The sequence below is a fragment of the Choloepus didactylus genome, chromosome 3, assembly GCF_015220235.1.
Source record: "Choloepus didactylus isolate mChoDid1 chromosome 3, mChoDid1.pri, whole genome shotgun sequence".
NCBI classification, from domain to species: Eukaryota; Metazoa; Chordata; class Mammalia; order Pilosa; family Megalonychidae; genus Choloepus; species Choloepus didactylus.
The window spans coordinates 99,612,146-99,632,245 of NC_051309.1; the positions used below are offsets into that span (position 1 = coordinate 99,612,146).

At 37.9% G+C, this 20,100-nt stretch overlaps 1 protein-coding gene and 1 pseudogene across 3 annotated transcripts in view; both read left to right on the plus strand.

Moving 5' to 3' along the window:
• The first annotated feature begins 1,898 nt into the window (after nucleotides 1-1,898).
• GRID2 (glutamate ionotropic receptor delta type subunit 2) overlaps nucleotides 1,899-20,100 on the plus strand; it is a 1,659,435-nt gene continuing 1,641,233 nt past the window's right edge. For all 3 annotated transcript variants that reach the window (XM_037830265.1, XM_037830266.1, XM_037830264.1), the window contains exon 1: nucleotides 1,899-2,334. In XM_037830265.1, the coding sequence (XP_037686193.1) occupies nucleotides 2,247-2,334 (88 nt within the window). In that variant the 5' untranslated portion in view covers nucleotides 1,899-2,246. The remainder of the gene's footprint in view (nucleotides 2,335-20,100) is intronic.
• LOC119529656 lies at nucleotides 8,222-8,798 on the plus strand (annotated as a pseudogene).

Consider the following 20,100-nt stretch of genomic DNA (forward strand, 5'->3'; position numbering starts at 1 on the left):
GGTACTGCATATAACTCCAGTACAAAAGCTGAGTGTGTTAAGAGAGCCTAGAAGAATGGCTTTATTCCATATTACAGGATTGAACCCAATTCTTGGGCAAAAGGAATTTGAGCTAGGCCTTGAGGACTAGTTATTGGGTGGGGGTGGAGGAGGGTGGTTGGGAAAGGGAATAAATAGATATCTTCCAGGCATAAGCAACAAAATGGCAGCATGGCATTTTCTGGTAGAACAAATGATCAGGTAAAACAAAAGTCTAAGATGAACGAAAGAGAACCTCTCACAAAGGAGAGAATGTACAATTATATTTAGATAAATTATAACTCAATTCAGATTAGAGAGAAGGGCTCAACTGAGATAAAAAGAAAAGAGTTTTGCCAAATTTAGATGTAGGGGAGTGCTCTGAAAGGTTGCTTGAGGTGTTTGACATCTATAGATCCGAAGTAGCAACACACCCAAAGAAGTCCAATTATAATTTTAATAACATTAGGTCCATTGATACTTGACCTCAACTACCAACTTGGTTGTGGTTAACAAATTCCCTGTCTGAAATGAGCCCGGACTGGATATAAGTTAATCATTGGGAGAGAGGGAGTCACAATGGTCAGGATTTTGTGTTTAAGGATAAGGAATAATCTTGCAGAAACAGCTTTCCATTTGGAGACTGGGAGGCTGTCATTCAGTGTTTCCTCAGCACTCTGCATGGAAGAGCAACCAACTTCCTCATTCTGAATTTATCTGCATAGGTCTGTCATTATGCTGCTTTCTCACAGACAATGTAATATTTTAGATAAATGCTTCACTGAAGCATTTATTTCTGTTTTATTTAATTATTTTAACATTTTAAGATCATCTTTTTCCTTTCTCTATCCTGACTGCCGAGAAAATACACCGGAGACAGGAAAAAAAAAAAAAAAAAAAAAAAGCCTGTATAAAAGGTAATCAGCACGTCCTCTCCTTTTTATAACTTTATAATTGAAATCTTATTAAAGGCTTTCTAGGTCTCGTTTTCCCTTAGTGACCAGGTGTCCCTAATTTGTTTTCAACCAACGTGACTAATTCCAGGCAAAGGGCTAGAAAAAGTCTGATACCTGTTGGAGAACTGCAAGGTTAAATAAGTGGGTTGGTTTTCTAGGTTGCTTTTAACCTCGGAAAAAAAAAAGAGAAACCTTCAGCGTCTTTTCTCTTACAGTCCTGCTTTTTTCTCAGTCCTGGTTGAATATTCCAAGGGAAACGAGAGCACTATTTTGTTTCTCCCTTGTATTGCAGATAGGGGGAGGAGGTGGTTATTAGAGAGAAGCTCTTCCTCTCGGTTTCCCCCTCTCTCCGCCTGACAGCACCACTCTCTCGCGGGCTCGCTCCTTCTCCTAGGTGATCCATTTCTAGGCAACGCGGGGCTGGTGCTGAAGCTGCCAGCCTTGTTCCTTGCTCGCTTCCAGCATCCCGCCAGGCGAACCGCTCCTAAAGCATCCTGCAGCCCGCGGTGGCTTCCCTCCGCCCGCCCGGCCGCGCTGCTCGCGCCCGGCGCAACTCCCCCACCACCGCGCCCGAGCGAACCGGCTTTCCGGGCCCGCCTTGCCGAGCTCCGTTCCCCGTCTCGCGCAGAAAGGAAAATTTCTCTGCATTACTAACTGCATTACCTCGAAGTTCACTTTTTCTATCCCTCTTGGAGAGGGCTTTTTTCCCCCTCCCTGCTGGAATCTGGCTACTCCGCTTGGAACCGCCTAATCTTTCCTTTCCACTTAGATTTTATTTTGGCAGCGAAGACAAGTGATTCTCCGCGGCCCACTGGGGCGCGGCGGGGGGTGGGGGGTGCTTTTTTCATCGGGGGAGGGGGACATCCGGCTTGAGGCGCCGGGAGTGGGGGGGTTGGGGGTGTCTATTGGAAGTTGCAGCGGAGACCCCGCGGCCCCGGCGCAGCGATGGGGATGGTCTGATCTCCAGCCTCTCCCCCTGCCCAAGAGCAGCCGAGACTGGATACATTTTTAAAAAGCCAAACTGCAAACAACTCTGGCGATGCCAAAATTCCGCTCCAAGTGACAGGGCTTTGCGAAGGAGGATTCCTCAGGCTGGGCTCTTTTATTCCCGCTGCCTTCCTCAGCGACGACTAACGGCAATAGGAATTTAGGGGGAAAAAAAAGAAAACGAAAAAGCTGCACTAAACTCTATCGTGACCTCAAACTCTTTGGACTGGCTTTTTAAAATACTGAAAGAAAATCCATTCATAAAGAGAATCAGCATAGGAGGAAATGGAAGTTTTCCCTTTGCTCTTGGTTTTGTCCGCCTGGTGGTCTCAAACCTGGGACGCGGCGAATGCGGATTCGATCATTCACATCGGTAAGAAAAGGCTTGTGCTGCTCGTGGACACTTTTGCGTTTTCGTTTGCAAGTGGTTTCCCTTTGCTTCCCCCCTCTGTCCTCTGTATGGCTTGTTGAAGGTGGCTTCTGTTCATTGCCCCTTCCCGCTACCCTTCCTAAACACTTGTTCAGTTTTCTGGAAAAATGTGGATGCTCGGATCCTGACTTGTGCTCTCTTCCCCGATGAATCGTGCGGTGTGGGCTCTGTGCGTGGGGCCTCGAGTTTGCCTTGGTGTGCGTGTGTGCTGGGGAGTAGGGGGTGATCTAAGTGTATGGGGGAAAGGAAGTTTAATTGACTCAACCTTCCATATTCTTTCCCGGATGTACATTTGCTCCATTAAAAAAAATTATCTTTGGGGAACAGAGGAGGTATCACCTGTGAGTCGAAAAGAACTGGGGGTATGGGCGGTGGGGGAAGCACCCTTCGGATCAAACAGGTGGTTTTGCAACGTGAGCGGGCTGCGTTAGCCGCATCACTTTGCTATGGTGCCGGGGGTACCGGATGCGCCCCCCAGCCTCCCTCTGCTCTTCCCAGCCTCCTGGCTTTGCAGTCCTCGTGCAGAGTCTCCACGACGGTGGCGGGAGGGGCTGGCGGCGGTGTAGCGGAGGATCGCGAGTCGCGCGCCTGGCCGCCTTGCACACGCTCCCGGGCCTGGTGCGGCGGCGAGACTGGACCTGGGCGCTTGGGCAAAGCGGCGAACAAATTCGCGCGGGCTGCTCTCGTGGGCTGCCTCGCAGATAGCCGCCTCGCCTCGCAGTCAACTCCGAGTTGCCGCGCAAGGCCGAGAGCAAAGGCGCTGGGGCTCCAGCTGGGCCCCCCGGACTCCGGGAAGGACGGCCGAGCAGCCTCAGAGATCTCATGGCCCCACCTATTGGCAACCAGACGGGCCGGGACTGGCCGCGGCGGGCTGGGAGGACGGCGGTTGGGGGCGGTTGGGGGCTGCGCGTCATTATCATGCACAGCGCTCTCAGCTCCAGGCTCCAACTCTTCTCACTTGCTAATCCGTGAGAGCTGAGCGGAGACCCGCTCTTGCAGCCTTTTCTGCGTTAATGCGACGACTTCCTTTTCGGAAATTCACGTCCCCAGGCCAGTAAGGTTCGTTTGCTGGACTGCAGAGAGGCCCCCTCGGGGAAATTTTCTGGGCACAGGACTTTTATTTGGCCACACGGCTTGGTGTTCTGCAAATTGAGGCGGCAGATGGGTCGCAGCTTCTCCCCTTTCCGTCCCCCTTTACCTCCCCCGTGCATCACACAGACTCACAACAAACACACACAGTCCTGGAATGGGAACCTGCTGCAGGTGGCGGCTTTGCCCGCCCAATCGAGGGGCTTCTGTATGGTGTTCGCGCCCACGGCGGCTAGCCCCTCAGCTTCAGGGGGTTCCCTCTCTTGGTTTCTGAAGCTGTTTTTGTAAACATGTCTTTCATTCTCTATCATTTATGTCAATGGAGCCCTATATGATTCTATGCAAGGGGTAGTGAGGTCAGAATTCAAAAAGCCTTGCACTTATGCATTAATTTAATCGCTATGTAGCTTGCAGTTGGATCCGTTTTTGCCTGGGGCCTAATAGTGCTTGTAGGTTCAGAACTTTTCAAGCGATATTATGGTTTCGTTGAGGGGTTCGGTAATCTTCTGGTGCAGTTCAGAAATGAACTTTGCTTTCTTAAAGATATGGCACAAATTTATGTTAAGTTGTAAATGACTTGCGCACGAATGCATCCACATAAATATTATCTTACTTCTAAGTTCATTTTATGATTGCGGTTTCTCCTTATGCTCCTCATCGCTCAGGGGGGAAGGCTTGTGGATAAATGCTTATTTTATTGCTTATTCTATGGTCTACACAATAAATACGTTATTTACAAACACCTACAGCTCCTGCTATCCTTTACCAGATGAATACTATTTTGCAGTGCAGTCTGGGCATTGGTTTCAAAATAGAAAACAACTGTTGTATTTTTTCCTTTGCATTGTGTTGTCTGTCAGTGTGACATGGCTTACTTATTTATAATTGGACCAAAAAAAAGTAACTGGGTAGAAATTACAGATTTCTTTAGAAAGCTGATTTTATGCCCTGACTGTGCATATCCTTCTAAAAGCAATATGCCAAGTGGTTACTTCTCACACAACTAATTTGTCTTGAATGCAATTAGTACACTGGACAAGAGGATTATCTTCTTTTATAGATTAGCTAATATTGCCATGAAGCTAGCAAATTGATTGTTCAAAAACTTTGTACTGAAAATAGTTAACTCTTACATTTAAAAAAGAATGATCAAGACTAATTTGTGTACACTTCAGAGGTTAAAAGCCTCTCCTACCCTCATCCCCACTTCCACTCCCAGAAGTAAATAAATTAAAAATTCAAATGTCCATGTTAAAATTGAAAAGCACCAGTTTACATGCATTGGAGCAGTTTACTTACTTGGTTGAATAAGGAAAGAGAATTAAATTGGTTTCAGGAGGTGTTGCCTTCATTTAAATATGTAATATGAGAAATGTGCTTTGGGGAAATGTATTATTTAAGGACTAAAGGGATGAAACTGGAGGGAAAGGGAATATTTTAACTTTAAGAGATATGAGGAAATATGAGGAGATGAAAGGTTTTCCCAGCCTCACGTGACGTGTTCAAGCAGAAAGTAGTTGCTATATGTGTAGTACAGGCAAACTGGGAAGATAAAAAGACACTACTTATAAAAAGACACTGCTTTAAGAGGTTATTTCAATATTGCATTCTTTTGGTATTGAACCAGATTACATATATGAAGAACACACTGTTCTGTGTTTCTCTTTGTTTTTACTTCATGTGGGTAGTTTAAACTCTGACATGCTTTAATAGACACATAAGTTTACTACAATGATGAGAAATATTATAATTTAAATGTAATGATTGAAAAGGAAATGTATTTCAGTCAGAACCATATATTTCAGTTACTTTGAATCTCTGTGTAATTATATTTAAAGATATTCAGTACATTACATATATATGTTTAATACACATGCACATACACCACACACAGCATTTTGAAATGAATCACCTCCGTTGTGATTTTTTTTGCCCCCAATAAAAGAAACGTCTTTTGACATAAAAAAAAACTGTGCAATTTTGAACTATGCTTCTACTTCGAGCCTGTGCGTTGATTGAGTAATTTCATCAGACACACATTACTTGATTGCGTAGAAGTTTCCTAATGATCTGCATGCTGTAGGAAGAACCAAAAAGTCGTGAGCGGAATGGCAATGATACTGTGTTTTATGAGGCTATTCAGAAGTCGCTCTGATTTATGTAGCTAGAATGCTCCAAAGTCTTTGAGATTAGCCACGCTGACTGCTATTTTCTTCATACATCAGTCATCCCACACTCTTTACTCCTTAAACACAACAGTAGAGCATTGCTTCACTTAAGCAGGGATTAAGTGGCATTTCCAGTCAACTGCACAGTTTGTGTTTTGCTTCATATCTGATATGGAGGATCTCATGTTTTAAAAGCTTAATACATGCTTATTTCTTTATCTGGTTTCTGTGCTTACAGAACTGATTATATATGAGCTATGCTCAGTTATATTTCTCTATCAGGAAACATTAACACTGTACTCATTCATACATTACACAAATCACTAGCATATTTTTGTTGTTATCAGTCATAGTGAAATACCTTTTGAAAATGGGTTGAGGGGGGTAGAAAAGAAGCATTTATTAATGTTTTTATCAGAGGAGGCAAACTCTGAGATTACAGTCATCAACTATGGCATTGTGTTGGAGAAGCCTAAGACAATTCACAGAATATTTTCATCATGAGCATGCTCAAACTGAAGTACACAATTGGTGGGTGAATAAAATGTGTCACCACCTGAAAAACAGTAATGGACGGTAAATTTAAAGCATTAGTTTTCCTTACTTCTGTAGGCAGGGCTATTTTATTTACAGAATGTAAAAACATTCCCAGATGAGGTACAGTGTTTTCTACCAAATTCTTTTTGTACTCCTTACATGATATGCATTGGTTGATGATTGTCCCCAGATATCCTCAAGGATTCTTTGCACTGCATGAGATAATCAATGATTAAAGTTATCCTTAGGTTACTTATAGTAGTTGGTTGCTCCCTAAATTATGGATAACATGTGGTGTAAATTTTAGAAAGTATTGAGAAATTGCTTCTGAATTTAAAATAAGGCTATATTTTACTATTATTCTTTTTTGTATCACTAATACACTTATTTGAAACACAATTTGGATATTCATTGTTAGGCAATATTGTTATTAGTCAATGATATCAACTATGACATTACTAATAAGCCTTTACACTAAGGACCTTTGCTTTCTATTCCAGGTGAATTGTACATGCCATAAATATCTCCTATAAATTTTAATTCAAATAGGAATAAAATTCAAGGTGATTAACTTTCAACTTATCCAACGATAGAAACTAGTTGAGATTATTAGAAGTAATGGAAGATATATTCCATTCCCTACTGAACTCTAAGGCTAATTTCACCATACTTAAGTTTTATCCTAATGAGATCTTTCAGTTTTAAACCATATAAAATTTTTAATACAGAAGAAGCTTTTTCCCTTCCTTTACCTGCATGTATTAGTTTAGTTTTTAAAAATAAAGCATTCAGCATTTCTATTTGATCTTGATGATGTTTCAGATTATAAACAACATATTTGTGGGTAGCAATACTTAAGACATTTTTACAACAAATGTAATATTTATTAGAAGATACATTTATAGCCTAGAAAGATATCTTTGCCATTAGGTGTCACTGCATTCTGATCTGTTCCTTTGTAGTCATACTTGAAAACCACATAAATAAAATTTAAATTCTCAGGGAAAAAAAATGCCATTTAGTTAATTAAGTGGTGCTATAAGATGCAGGTTTTTTTTTTTTTTTTAATTTTCAAACCAAGAGAGTAAATATTGCCCCTTTCTGTTATTCCTGTAAGAATTTAATTCTAGTACATATCAACATCTAATTCTCTCTAGATAGATTAGATTGCTAGACCTAGTGATGTAAATTTTTTATAAATTTAAAATACAATAAATATATTCTTCAACTAATACTCTGTGAAAAAATCTGAGACACTAAGAAGGATGCAAGCATGTTTATTTAATGCTGGTCAAGATTAGTGAATAAAATTAGAGCTTGTTAACCAATTTCTAACAGTGGTTGTTGAGTGTTCTTGGCAATATGATGTGTGTCTGTGTTCTGCCTCCCTATGGAATACATAGAGTCCCAAACCAATAGATATTTGGATGTGAAACACACATAAATAAAGTTATGAAACAACATATACCTGGACACAGATACCGATGTATATATAAATAGTGTTAACCACTGAGTTTTGATGAATGATCATATATGTTTTCATAGAATTTTGACCTGGTAATACTAAGTTTTAATGTGCCAATCCCTTACATAAACACACAAATCATCACCACCATTGGGTATTTTTTTTTTTTAATGGTAATAGAAAAGCAACATCTATTATCCCTTTGTTTTTTTTCTCTTTCTTTAATTCTTTAAAAAGGCAAAATCTTCTTTCTGGTATATCCTGTTATAAGAATAGAGGATGAACTTTAGGTTTACTTTCAACCTGTTAAATTAGTTTTGACACTGGCACAATCATATAATTAGGAAATGCAACACTACGTAAAATGAATGAATAGTTTGTATTATTATGTTAGACCTTGTCCTGTATCAATAATAATTAATAAACTAGTTGTAATAATGTATTACTAAAACTCAGAATAAAGGTAAATGATCTGATAGACGTCTAAAAGATAAGGAAAAATGTTCAAGTAATTCTGGGATTGATTATTGGGAGGACATCAGTAGCTTTCTTTGCCACATCTACTGTGAGAATGAAGACCATTCTCAGCAGACTGTCAACATTCCAGAAGATGTGGACATCATGCTGAAGGGACGTGCAGTTATCGTGAAGGGCCCTGAGGAACCCTGTAAAGGGACCTCAATCATATCAGTGTGGAACTTCTCAATGCACTTGGGAAGAAAAAGAAGAGGCTTTGGGTTGACAGATAGTGGGGAAATAGAAAGGAGCTGGCTACAGTTTGCACTGTCTGTAGTCATGTACAGAACATGATCAAGGGTGTTGCACTGGGCTTCCGTTACAAGGAGAGGTCTGTGTATGCTCACTTCCTCATAAATATTGTTATTTGGGAGAGTGAGTCTCTAGTGGAAATCCAAAATTTCTTGGGTGAAAAATACATCCGCAGGGATTGGATGAGGCCAGGTGTTGCCTGTTCAGTATCTCAAGTCCAGAAAGATGCGTTAATTCTTGAAGGAAATGACATTGAACTTGTATCAAATTCAGCTGCTTTGATTTAGCAAACCACAACAGTTAAAAACTAGGATATTAGAAAATTTTGGGATGTTATCTATGTCTCTGAAAAAGGAACAGTTCAGCAGGCCGATGAATGAGATCTAAAAGTTTTGGAGCAGTGGAAACAACAAGATGCCAGATTTGTTTGTGATTTTAAAGATGCGATAAAATTCATCTGTTAAATTAAAAAAAAAAAGAGGACATCTATAAATTCAGGTAACTTAAATAAATTAATTTTAGCATTTGGATATGGACATGAATTTCACATCAATGTGAAGAAATAGGGAAAATGGTGAAAAATATTCTGGATTGGACTTTAGAAATTTTGGGACAGTTCCAATTTTATCAATAGCTAATTTAGAAATATTGGGAAGTTATTTAATTTCTTTAGTTCAAATTTTCCTCAACCATTAAGCAAGATTTAGAGTAATGTTCACTTAAGCTTTAAGATTATATGAACTAAAACGAAGGTGAATTCCTGTATTTGAGGAATATAAGAAAGGAATTGAGAGACAATACAGTCAAGGGTGCTGCATATAGCCATGCTTAACAGGTAGGTTTGAACACTGAGTTAAAACACACACAAACACACACAGGGGAAAATAAATGGAACATAAAACCTAAATTATTCAAATTAAGGTCCACTCAGTATGAAGATGATTTTGGTCCAAATAAGAATTGTGCGTAATATATTTTTCAATGAATATTCAGGTAACTCCAGCGTCTGATTGCGAGAGCTGATTTTGTCTGTTTGGTGTTTTGTTTTGTTTTAATTTTACTATTGCTAAAATTAAGGGGTTACATACAGCACCATTCCTATAGCATACCACCAAACTATTACTCCTTAAGGCTGAATGCAGGGATAAGTAATCTCCTGTTCTAACCAGCACAGTCTAAAACAGTTTAGACTTTAGAATATACAAAGGAAGCACACCAGGAATATTATTCAGACATGCTTGGCATCGCTCAGAAAATACAAAGTATCAAAGAAATGGCCAGTGTTTCCTTCAAACTTCTTTATAGTGTTGGGTTTCTGCTCTAAGTATTCCTGTTTTTACCTCACTGTTGTCCACCAAGCCTTCTAGGTGGATTGACCCACTAAAACTTTCTTGAGTGAATAGAAGGTAGCCCAGAAGCAAGTACCATCCATTTAGCACCCAAAAGTCTGCCTGTGTTAAAAATTCTTAAATAACTCTGTAGTCATTTATTGACAAATCATTTTACTCATGAAAAAATGTCAAATTAATTGTATTAAAATATTTTGTATGCTTTTTTCTTCACATCAAAATAATTAAAGTGCTGTTATAAAGATAAGTGTAATTTTTTTTGCCCTGAGTACCTAATTGTTTGTAGGTAAACTTAAGGAAGGTTTTTGCTTCACGATCAAAAGCACTCTAACTCTAGAAGTCTTTGTTTCTGAAACTACAGAGATAGGTAGGCATTGCCGTTCTGTGCATATGTGCTAATTGGGGGAATGTTCTTTCATTCATCAGTCATTTATTCTGAACCTTCTATGTTTGATATACTGTTTTTAGGCATTGTAATTAAAGTGTTGAACAAAAAAGTCATGAATTTGTATTTGAGGAGCTTATGTTCTCATGGAGGAGGCAATCAGATCAAGATGTAAATATATAATATAATGCCAGGTAGTGATAAATGCTATGAAGAAAAATAAGAGAATTCTGGGTGGCAAAGGATTCTGTTTTTGATAGGGTAGTCTGGGAAGTCCTCTTTGGGGAGGTGACCATTGGAGCACAGACTAGATTCAAGAAAAAAGGGAGTGACCCTCGTAGATATCAGGTGAAAGAGCATTCCAGGCAAAAGTCATAGCAAGAACAATGACCATGAGACAAGATACTAAGGAATCTGCTTAATTTGTGTAAGAAGCATTGTGAAATCCAGTGTAGCTCTAGTTATCTGAGCAAATGAAAGAGAAGGAAATGATGTATGAAAGGCAACCAGGGCAGATCTTGTAAGGATTTATAGGTCATTTAAAGTATTTGGATCTTCTAGGTGTATAGATCAAGGGCATGATATGAAATGGGCATGATATGAAATGGTATGTATTTGAGAAAGATTACATTTTCTGTTTAGGTGGACTGTTTGGAGCTAAGAGGGGAAATAAAGAGATTATTTGACACTAGTGAGTTGAACTGAGTTGGTAACTGAACTGAGTAGTTGTCAGATTCTGAATACATTTTGAAGATAGAAGAAACAGCATTTTCTGATAGATTGGTCAAGGGGGTGAAATCAGAGAAATTAGAGAATTACTATTCATTAAAATTGGGACCATGGGGCAATGAGCAAGTTTTAGTCAGAGACTGAATTTTGCATTTATTCAATTTGATACTCCTATTAGATATCAAATTTGAAATTTTAAGTTGGCCATTGATTATGTGAGTATGGAATTTAAGTTAGAGTTTGGGATTGGAGCTATGCTTTTGGAATTCATGATCATAGAAGTGATCTTTGAAGCAGTGGAAGTGGGTAGCTCAGATAGAGAATAAGTGTGGAGAGAGTAGAGTACCAAGGACTACCCCAACAGATGTTCCAGCATTTAGAGATCATGGAGAAGAGGATCCAGGAAAAAAAAAAGAAAAAAAAAAAAAAGAAAAAAGGAAAAAAGATGAGTGGTCTGTGAGTTAGAAGGAAAACAGGATTTTGTGGTGTACTGGAAGCCAAAGGAAGAAAGTATTTCAAGAAGGAAGAATTGAGAAACCTTGTCAAATTCTATGGTTGAAAATTGAGACTTGATTACTGGGTTTGGATACATGGAGGAGAGAGATGATTGTCTTAGTTTGCTAGGCTGCTGTGACAAATACCACACAATGGGTTGGCTTAAACAGTGGGAATTGTCTCATGATTTCAGAAGCTAGAAGGCTTGTTTCCTCCCAGAATTGGTAGCATTCTGGTGCTGGCTTGCTGGCAACTTTTGGAGCTCCTTTGGCTTTTCCATCACAAGACACTGTCTTCTCCTTTCTCTTCTGTGTGGTTTTTTATGACTATTCAGAATTTCTTCTGTTTATAAAGGACTCCAGTAATCCAGATTAAGGCTCACCCTCATTCTGTGGGCCCACACTTTACCTAAGAGTAATATCTTCAAAGATCCTGTTTAAAGTAGTGTGATCAAGACCAAGAACTTGTCTTAACTGTGGTGCATAATTTAGTCTGTCACAATGACTTGGCAAAGTACTTTCAGTTGCTTGGAAGGAACAAAATATTAATTGGAGAGGAATCAAAGATTTAATGGGACAGGAGAAAGGAGAGACTATAAGGGTAGAAAACTCTTTTGATAAGTTTTGCTGTGCTGGAGAACAAAGGAGTGGGGTGGAGTGGGAATATGAGGTAAAGGGAGTGTGTTTTTAAAGGTTGGGATTAGATATGGTAATTTTTAAAGGTTCAATCATAAGAAAGTTTCCAGTAAGAGAGCTTAAAATAACATATCCCATTTTGTTCCAACCTGTTTGACTCCTGAGTTTGGATGGCAAGTGTTTGAATAGCCAAGAAATTTGTAATTTTCATATTCTTGGATCAAGTGATAATGGGCTAAGTCTGAGAGAGAAGCTTATGAATAGTGCTGTATTATTCTTCTGCATTTTTGCTTGCTTCAATTAGTTTCCCAGAATAACACTCACATTTAGTTCAAAATTTCTTACCTGAGATCATATGTGGATTTTACCTCAAGGAGTATAGATATACCATTACAAATAGAATCAATAATTAGTCTAGGCAAAATTGGGTTAGTCATATAGTGGGAACTACTATCTCACTCTTCAGGATTCAGATCTGACTAGCTTGCAAGAACATATAATATTCCTATTCGATAAATAGTATTAAAATAGCATAAAATGATCATGTCACAATCGACACATTTGAACTAATTGTAGATTTCCTCTAAATAAATTCTGTTTGCATTTGATCTGCTCTAAAAAATCATTTTTGGAAATAATTTTTGGAAGAACATAGTTATTATACAAGGCAGTGCATATCCTTGCAGCATAGAAATTTAATAGATGAAAGGACTTTGTATGATATTAATTTTAAATGCCACATTTGAATTATATTTCCTTTCGTGAAACTTTCACTTCTATGTATGCTCTACAATAGCTGGAAGTTCTTCAGTCATAGGTGAAAATGTGGAAATGTTCTAAATTTTCCAACCTCAGAATCGAGTCTATTGAAAATGAATCTTAGTACCTTTGTTCCACTCCATTTAATACCCATATAAGTTATGCATACTACATTCATTTTACTGGTAAAACAAAAATATCTATGTTAAAATAAGCATGTCAATAGCAGATGCATTATATTTTGCGATGTTCTTTGTCATTTCCAGTGCTAACTCCTCTGTGAAAACATGTCTTCCGGAAGCAGTGGAACATGAATGACACTTGCTGTTTCCACATGGTTACATCTGTTAATTGATGTGTAAACGTGGGATTTGGGAACACTGAGGGGATAGGCGTCATAGAGTTTGAGTAAAGCAGTGAGTGACCAAAAAAGCAAGAAGTGTTATAACTGGGGCTGAGGAACATAATTAATGAACTATAGATCTCACTGAGGAATATTATTAATGAGATACAGAACAACAAAAGATATATTCAACTTGCTAGGCCATAACTCACTGGAGTGGTGAAATAATGTAGTCATTTGAAGGAAATGGTAAGTTGATTGAAACTATACTTAAATTGGGATGAACATTTAAAATTGGTGAAGTGTTTAATATGCATACTATCAATATCATTTTAATGTCATGCCCCACAGGCACTACATTTTAGATTGGCTGATTATCTTAAAAGCCAAAGATTATATACTATCTCAGGAGCTTAGTGGGACAAGGGAGTCAGTCCTGTTATTCTGTTGCATGTAGTTTAAGATGAAAAATCTAGAAGACTCATGCCTTTTGTTGATAATCCCCACAATCAAAACAGGCAAATTGTGTTAGTCATGTATTGGGAACTACTGTCTGTTTCAGAATTCAGATCTTCTTTTTAGCTGTGCCCATGACTGGCAATAACAGGAAACTGGTGTATTTTCTTTCCTTTTCTTTTTTTTTATTGTTTGTTTTCATTCCATACAATTATCCAAAGATCCAAAGTGCACAGTCAGTTGCCCACGGTACCATCATACAGCTGTGCATCCATCACCACAGTTCGTATTTTCATTTTAGGAATACCAGCTACTCTGGGTCTGGCCCCAAGGAGGCATGGCTTTTATGAGGACACATAAGTTTCTTGTTAACTTTTTATTTTTTCCCTTTTTAACCCCTTATTAGCCTGGGTAGTGGCTCATGCACAGACTTGAGAGAGAGTACTCGTCTCTTCCCTAGTGTTGCAGTCATGGTGGTTCTTTGGACATTTTATATAATTTATTATTTTCAAGCTTACAAATCATGATCTAGATCCTCATATTGTGTTTCCAGAATATATAGTTTTGGGTTACACGGAAACAGTAATATGTGACTTATTTATCCGATGAATACATTTTTAGCACTTACATGCTCATTTGAATGCAGAGATACTCATTTGTTTCAAAGAAAACAAAGACATGTTTGCTAACCTTTAAGAACTTTAGGTGTATCTGTTTTCTGAGATCCTACTGTAATATAAAGAAGCCAGAAGTGGAGCTCTGCAGGGCTTAGTGCGAAGACTGTGGTCTGTTGCAGCCCTGGAGATTATGGAACTTCAGTAAGTGTCTTCTTCATGGTACCCTTAAGGTGCCATAAAACAAACATCTATTTCAGAAAAAGAAATTATAAATGGGATAAGGAGGTTGTCATTTACAGCAGGTCTTCATTTATAACATGTATCTCTTTACTCAGCTTCCCGATAGTTAATCACTCACCTTGCTGTAGCTGTAGGCTACAAAGTAAATATAAAATCATGCTCAAGTCAGAGCTAAGGAGGGAATATCTGCCATTTGCTTCTTTTCGTCTTTTTTTTTCATAGACGTCAATGGTTATGCTCCAAAATCAAGTTAAGGAGGAGAAGGCTTTAAGATGTAGTTATTCTATAATTAATATATTAATGAGATTCTTTCTAGATTAATATTATAGATCAGATCATTCCACTGATCTGTATCGTATTTGGGGTCTGAAGAAATGAAATCACAGTTCCTTTTTTCTCTTAATGTTGTAGTTAGTAAGTAGTATACTGCTCTTTCATATTGCTAATCTGTATTTTCTTCTAGATATATGAAACATCAGTGAAAATGACAATTTTACAATAGCAAACAAAGGGAAAAAATTAGCTGACAAAGGTAAAATAACTTACCTTTAAAAGTGGCAAAAATATTATTGGGAAAATATATTTATGTCAACTTTTCATTACCTAAGTGTAACTGAGAACAGGACAAGCGTCAGACAATGAAGATAATGCATCAAAAACTAATTGGCCAATACTTTTACTTTTTTTCTCCACAAAAGAACTTCTTGTGGTTGATAAACAGTTAATAAATAGCAAAATTGGCTGCTTTGATTTCTTTCTTTTGATTTTTTCCTGTCCATTCTTCAGTGGCGATGCTAATGAGCAGTGAAATGGCCAAAAGCAAGGAAGAAAGAGCAAAGGGTTTTAGACGATCTTTAAACTGGAAAATCAGCCCCTGAATGCTCATATGCACAGACTTGCTGAGAAGAAATAGTTTTATTTTCTGAAAATATTGCCCAAGTTCTGAAAGCAGAACTTGCTTTTGGCTGCTGAGCATGTGAGAAGAGGAGTGAAGGAAGCTTCCAGGCCACCAAAGGGGAATATGCCTAATGACACAGGCAGGGATGTTAGTAGTGGAGAGAGAGTGCCCTTCAAAGGTAATACTGCTCATGGTTAGGACTTCAGTGATTAGCTCAGTTCCTTGCATAATGTCTAGGGTGATATTTTTAAAAGAATAATATAGACTCCCCCTTAGTTTAGTTTCTTAAACTTTGTAGGAAATTATGTATAAACTGTGTGGGAGTGATTCCCATCAATACACAAGAGGTACTGGACATATACAATGTATATTCCGACTTGGCCTTCCAGTTGATGCAATGTTATAAACCATGAGGATGAATTTGAATATTGCATGTTTTTTTTTTTTAAACTGAAACATATAATGACAAGTGCAAAAATCTGGTTAGTGATTAATTGGGAGGAAGGGAGAGGAAGAAGAAAAGTGATGTGATCAGGATGAGGTACCTGGCTTCTACATTATTGATGGTGTTTGATTTTAAGCTGGGTGGTTGTTACACATGCAGCAGTTTCATGTTTATACTCTTTTTATAAGTAATGCTATGTCTGGTGTTGCAGTGTCGTGAATAGAGCCCCTTTAGGAGACCTTGTCTGTATCCCACGTGTGTGTGTTGATGAAGATCTGTTCTGAGCAGTGGCCAATGGGAATGGAGAGGAGCGTTTGCCTACAAGAGAGACTCAAGGTTTGAGTCCATTGACTTGTTTACTCTTTAGAAGTGAGAGTTAAAGAAGTAAGTCCAAAATTATTTTCTGGTATGGGTTTGAATGACTGAGTGGATACTGTTGCAGCAACATCAGAAACCAAGAAAGAGAAGCCCTGTGGGGAAAAAAGAAGCAGCTGGATTTTGAACTCAAAATGATTTTGGCATGGCTGTGAAGTGTCATAGCGCAGACAGCAGCTTCCAAATAATTTTTCTGCTTCAGATAGAGAAAAGAAAAAGAAAGGTAATTCTTCATAGTGATCAATCCTATTTGACCTAAAAAAGGAAACTTCTTTTAGTCATTCTTTTCTGGCTTTTTCCTCAGGTTCAGTGTTAATGGTGTCAAGTCCTATTTAAAATGTCCACCATTTAAAATATTTTTAGAGCTACTGGTAGTCAGAAAATGCTAATTCTACAACAGCAGGCATCTTCTTGTGATTTTTAGGCCCTATTTATGCTTATTTATCAGTTCATAATCATTTATTTTAAATAACACCACTGACTTCTTGAAGTGTCACAATTCCCTTTTCTTAATACACGCATCCATTTTTTTTAATTTCAATGTCTGGGGTTTATATTAAGAGACTTGCACTGTTAAATTTTTTTGATATGCATAGCCAATTAAAACAGTTTTAAAGTGGAATGATATTTGACAAAATCTTAGATTATCAAAGGTCAAATAAAAATGCGATGAAATTTGAAATTTATTTCTTTTGTGTGATGGCTTTTCTTGTTTAATATTGCAAGTAGAATCCTGCTATGTGAGTTAGTCAAATTACTTGGAAGGGTAAAATTATTTCCATGAATTTTTTTTGCATTTTAGTTACATGCTACAAACCACATTAGCTAGAGGAAAGGAAAATTGTGCACCAGGTTTGGGGAGGGAAAGCCTGATGGTGGACACAGGTCTAAAAGAACGGAACTAAAGGGATATTTTGGGACTTTAGGGCTGTTTTCCTTTTTAGGCCCCCAGAAGACTTTGCCTTTATAGTTAAGGATCTGAAGTCTCGGTTGCAAAGAGATGTGTGCAAACACTGATGGAAGTCAGACGAATGTGGAAGCAGAGGCAGTGTGTGTGTATGTGCGTGTTGTGTGAAAGACCCTGGTTGAACTGAAGTGTGGAATGGAGCAGACTGAGATAAGCCAGTCTTCTTTCTGCCTCTATGAACTTTGTTTGGAATATAGCTTTTCAGCCTGTTTTTATAACATAGTGTCAATGTTTAATACAATAGAAGGTCGTTTTAGGTATGATATTAGAGCTTCATTTTGCCATCTCACTCATTTTTTTCTTACTACATCCATGCATTGTAAGAGAGCCAAGGATGAAAAATTGAGAGTTCTAGAGGGGGAAGGAAGGGTTTCAGCTCCTCTCAGGCTTGCTTCTAGCTTCTCTTATTTGTTGAAGAGTACATTAACGGATAAGAAATTTGAATCATTGGAGGATAGCCTGAGTAACTTGGGTCAGTCAAAAACTGTGATGAGTGCTCATTTTCAGAGCTTTAAGATGACATTGTTGGTTTTAAACAGGGTGGCATATAGAAGAAAAAAAAAAAAAGAAGAACCCTGGTTTTGATGTCATGGTTATAGGTTAAATTCTTACCTTGGTTCCTTGTCACTTCCTAGCTGTGAAGTCCTGTATAAGTAATGAAAACTTGCAAAGACACAGATTCACCTGCCACTGCTTCTTATCTAGTTCAGCTGTTACAAGGAGAAAATGTAAAGTAAATAAATAAATAAATAAATAAATGTACAAATAAATATAAAAAATATGGCTTGTGGACTACACAAGTACGCAGCATTCATACTTCAGGAGATTGAACTTACAATTTAAATATTCTGCTAGTACGGATTCTGGGTTATACATTAGAAACTGGTACTGTGGTTAGCTTTGATTTGAAATAAGATGACCTAATAATTTATCATAGAAGCCAGGACTCTTTGAGAGTGAAAGGGACACTATTAAGAATTCTGCAGGGGTGAAAAGCACAAACTGGGACTGTCTGGAGACTAACTGTGGCAAGAGGGTACCTTAATTACAAAGTCCTTCTTGCAGGCTTGTAATTAGCCTGCAGTTTGACTTAACCTGAAAACTTGCCCAGGCATATTTTCTTTGAATAGCTGGTGATTCTGTCTGAGCAACAAGTTTTTCCTTCCTCCTATCTAGGTCTTTTAGGCTGATTAAAGATATGGACTAGAGTTTTGTTTTTATTTTATTTTTAATTACTTAGAACCTTTGTTTTCTTCACAGGCAGCAGAAAAGAGGAAAAATAGCTAAGTATTTGTTATCTTCATTCAGACAAACAGATTTAACTGCTCTGTTTTGTTTTTTTTTAATCAGAAAGTACTACCTGTAATTGCTCCCTTAATTCTTTTTTCTTCCTCTCTGCCTATTTCTTATTTGGCTGTAGCTCCTAGCAGAACTGATTGAATATTGGCAATTGCATCAATTTGTACGTAACCTCAGATTGTATCTCTGGATGTAAACGACATGCATTTTCCACATGAAGTGGATTGTTTTAAAGAAATATAAAGACAATTTACAACAAAGATTTAAATTTGCTTCACTTTTAAGTCATAAGAAAACAAATCAGCAAGTAACCAACAACTTTGACAATTTTTATTTTTTACAGATGTCCAGTATAAATGTGAAAATGATTCTAAATAAGAGAATAGCCTTAACAGTTAAAATTTCAATGGTTCATTTACATTTTTTCATCTTAGTAGATAAGTATAAAATATTGTTTTGTGACTTTAAATTAATTGCACTACAACTATTGTGGTATTTAACTGATTTGATCTCTACAAAGTTCTATCTCAGAAGTGTGCTGTTTTTCAATTTTGGTGTAAAAGTTATGAGATTCTCTTATCCTTCCTTCCTTTGTCTCTGTACCAAAGTCTGGTTTTACCTCAAGAAATGATCATGTGTTACCCAGCACTTCCCTTTTAGCCTCACACTCTTGATCTTGCCTTGAAGATCTAGTTCATATGCACCTTATCTTACTCCCTTTACTTCTGACACCCCAGTTTTTTGGTTGTATTGTCACTCTCTACTTTTGTTTTCTGATTGTGGAATTGGATATGAGAGCATCCTTCTCACACTGTGCTCCAAAGAAGAGGGCAGCCTTCCTCCTTTCTTCATCCTTTGTGATTTTTTGACTTGGGCAGACCCTGCTCCTTAGAGCATCTTCCTTATAGAAATTATCTAATCATAAACTCTCACAACTGGATGGAATATTAGCTGTTGTCTCTAGACTAGGGTCCTCTTGTTGCTGATGAGCAAATTGGGAGGTTAAATGCTTTGAATGCTGCGTAGACAGGAACTTTTTAATAGTCTATTAAGCATAATTTTTCCTAAAAAAATATATTCACATCATTAAAGTAGTGCTAATGTGGGCTGTTGGCCAGGAGATAGAAACAGCCCAATTATGTACAATTGGATAATTGTTTTCATTAACATAGGATCTATTTTGCCTGTGCTCTACTATATTGCTTCAGAGTACTGTAATTAATTCTTTTGAAGCCTACTGAATATAATGGTAGAGGTTCCTAACCCAATTGTTGAACTACTCCCACAAATTGCTAGGAACAGTGACTATATATACAGTTTTCTAGGACTTCTCCCATAATTTAGAGCTCAGCAAAGTTTAATCCATATCCAAACCCTCTTCCTCCTTCCTGCACTCCACTCTTCCTTCCTCATTGCCTTTGCTTGCATTCATTCCCCTCCTCCAAATCTCAGGTTAGGACTCTTTTCTTCCCAGACCAACTGAAACGATTCTCTCTCTATCAATACAAATCACTATACATTTATTTTATTGCTTGTGAATATTTAAAATGGTATTTAATGGTATTTTTGCCCCGTAATCTTCTTGTTTGTATATACTGTGTATCATATTCTTCTGTGTATTCTTGGCAAACCTGTAACATATTCTTAGGTTCCCTGTGTTGTGCTTGCCACCAATCATGACTTTCACACA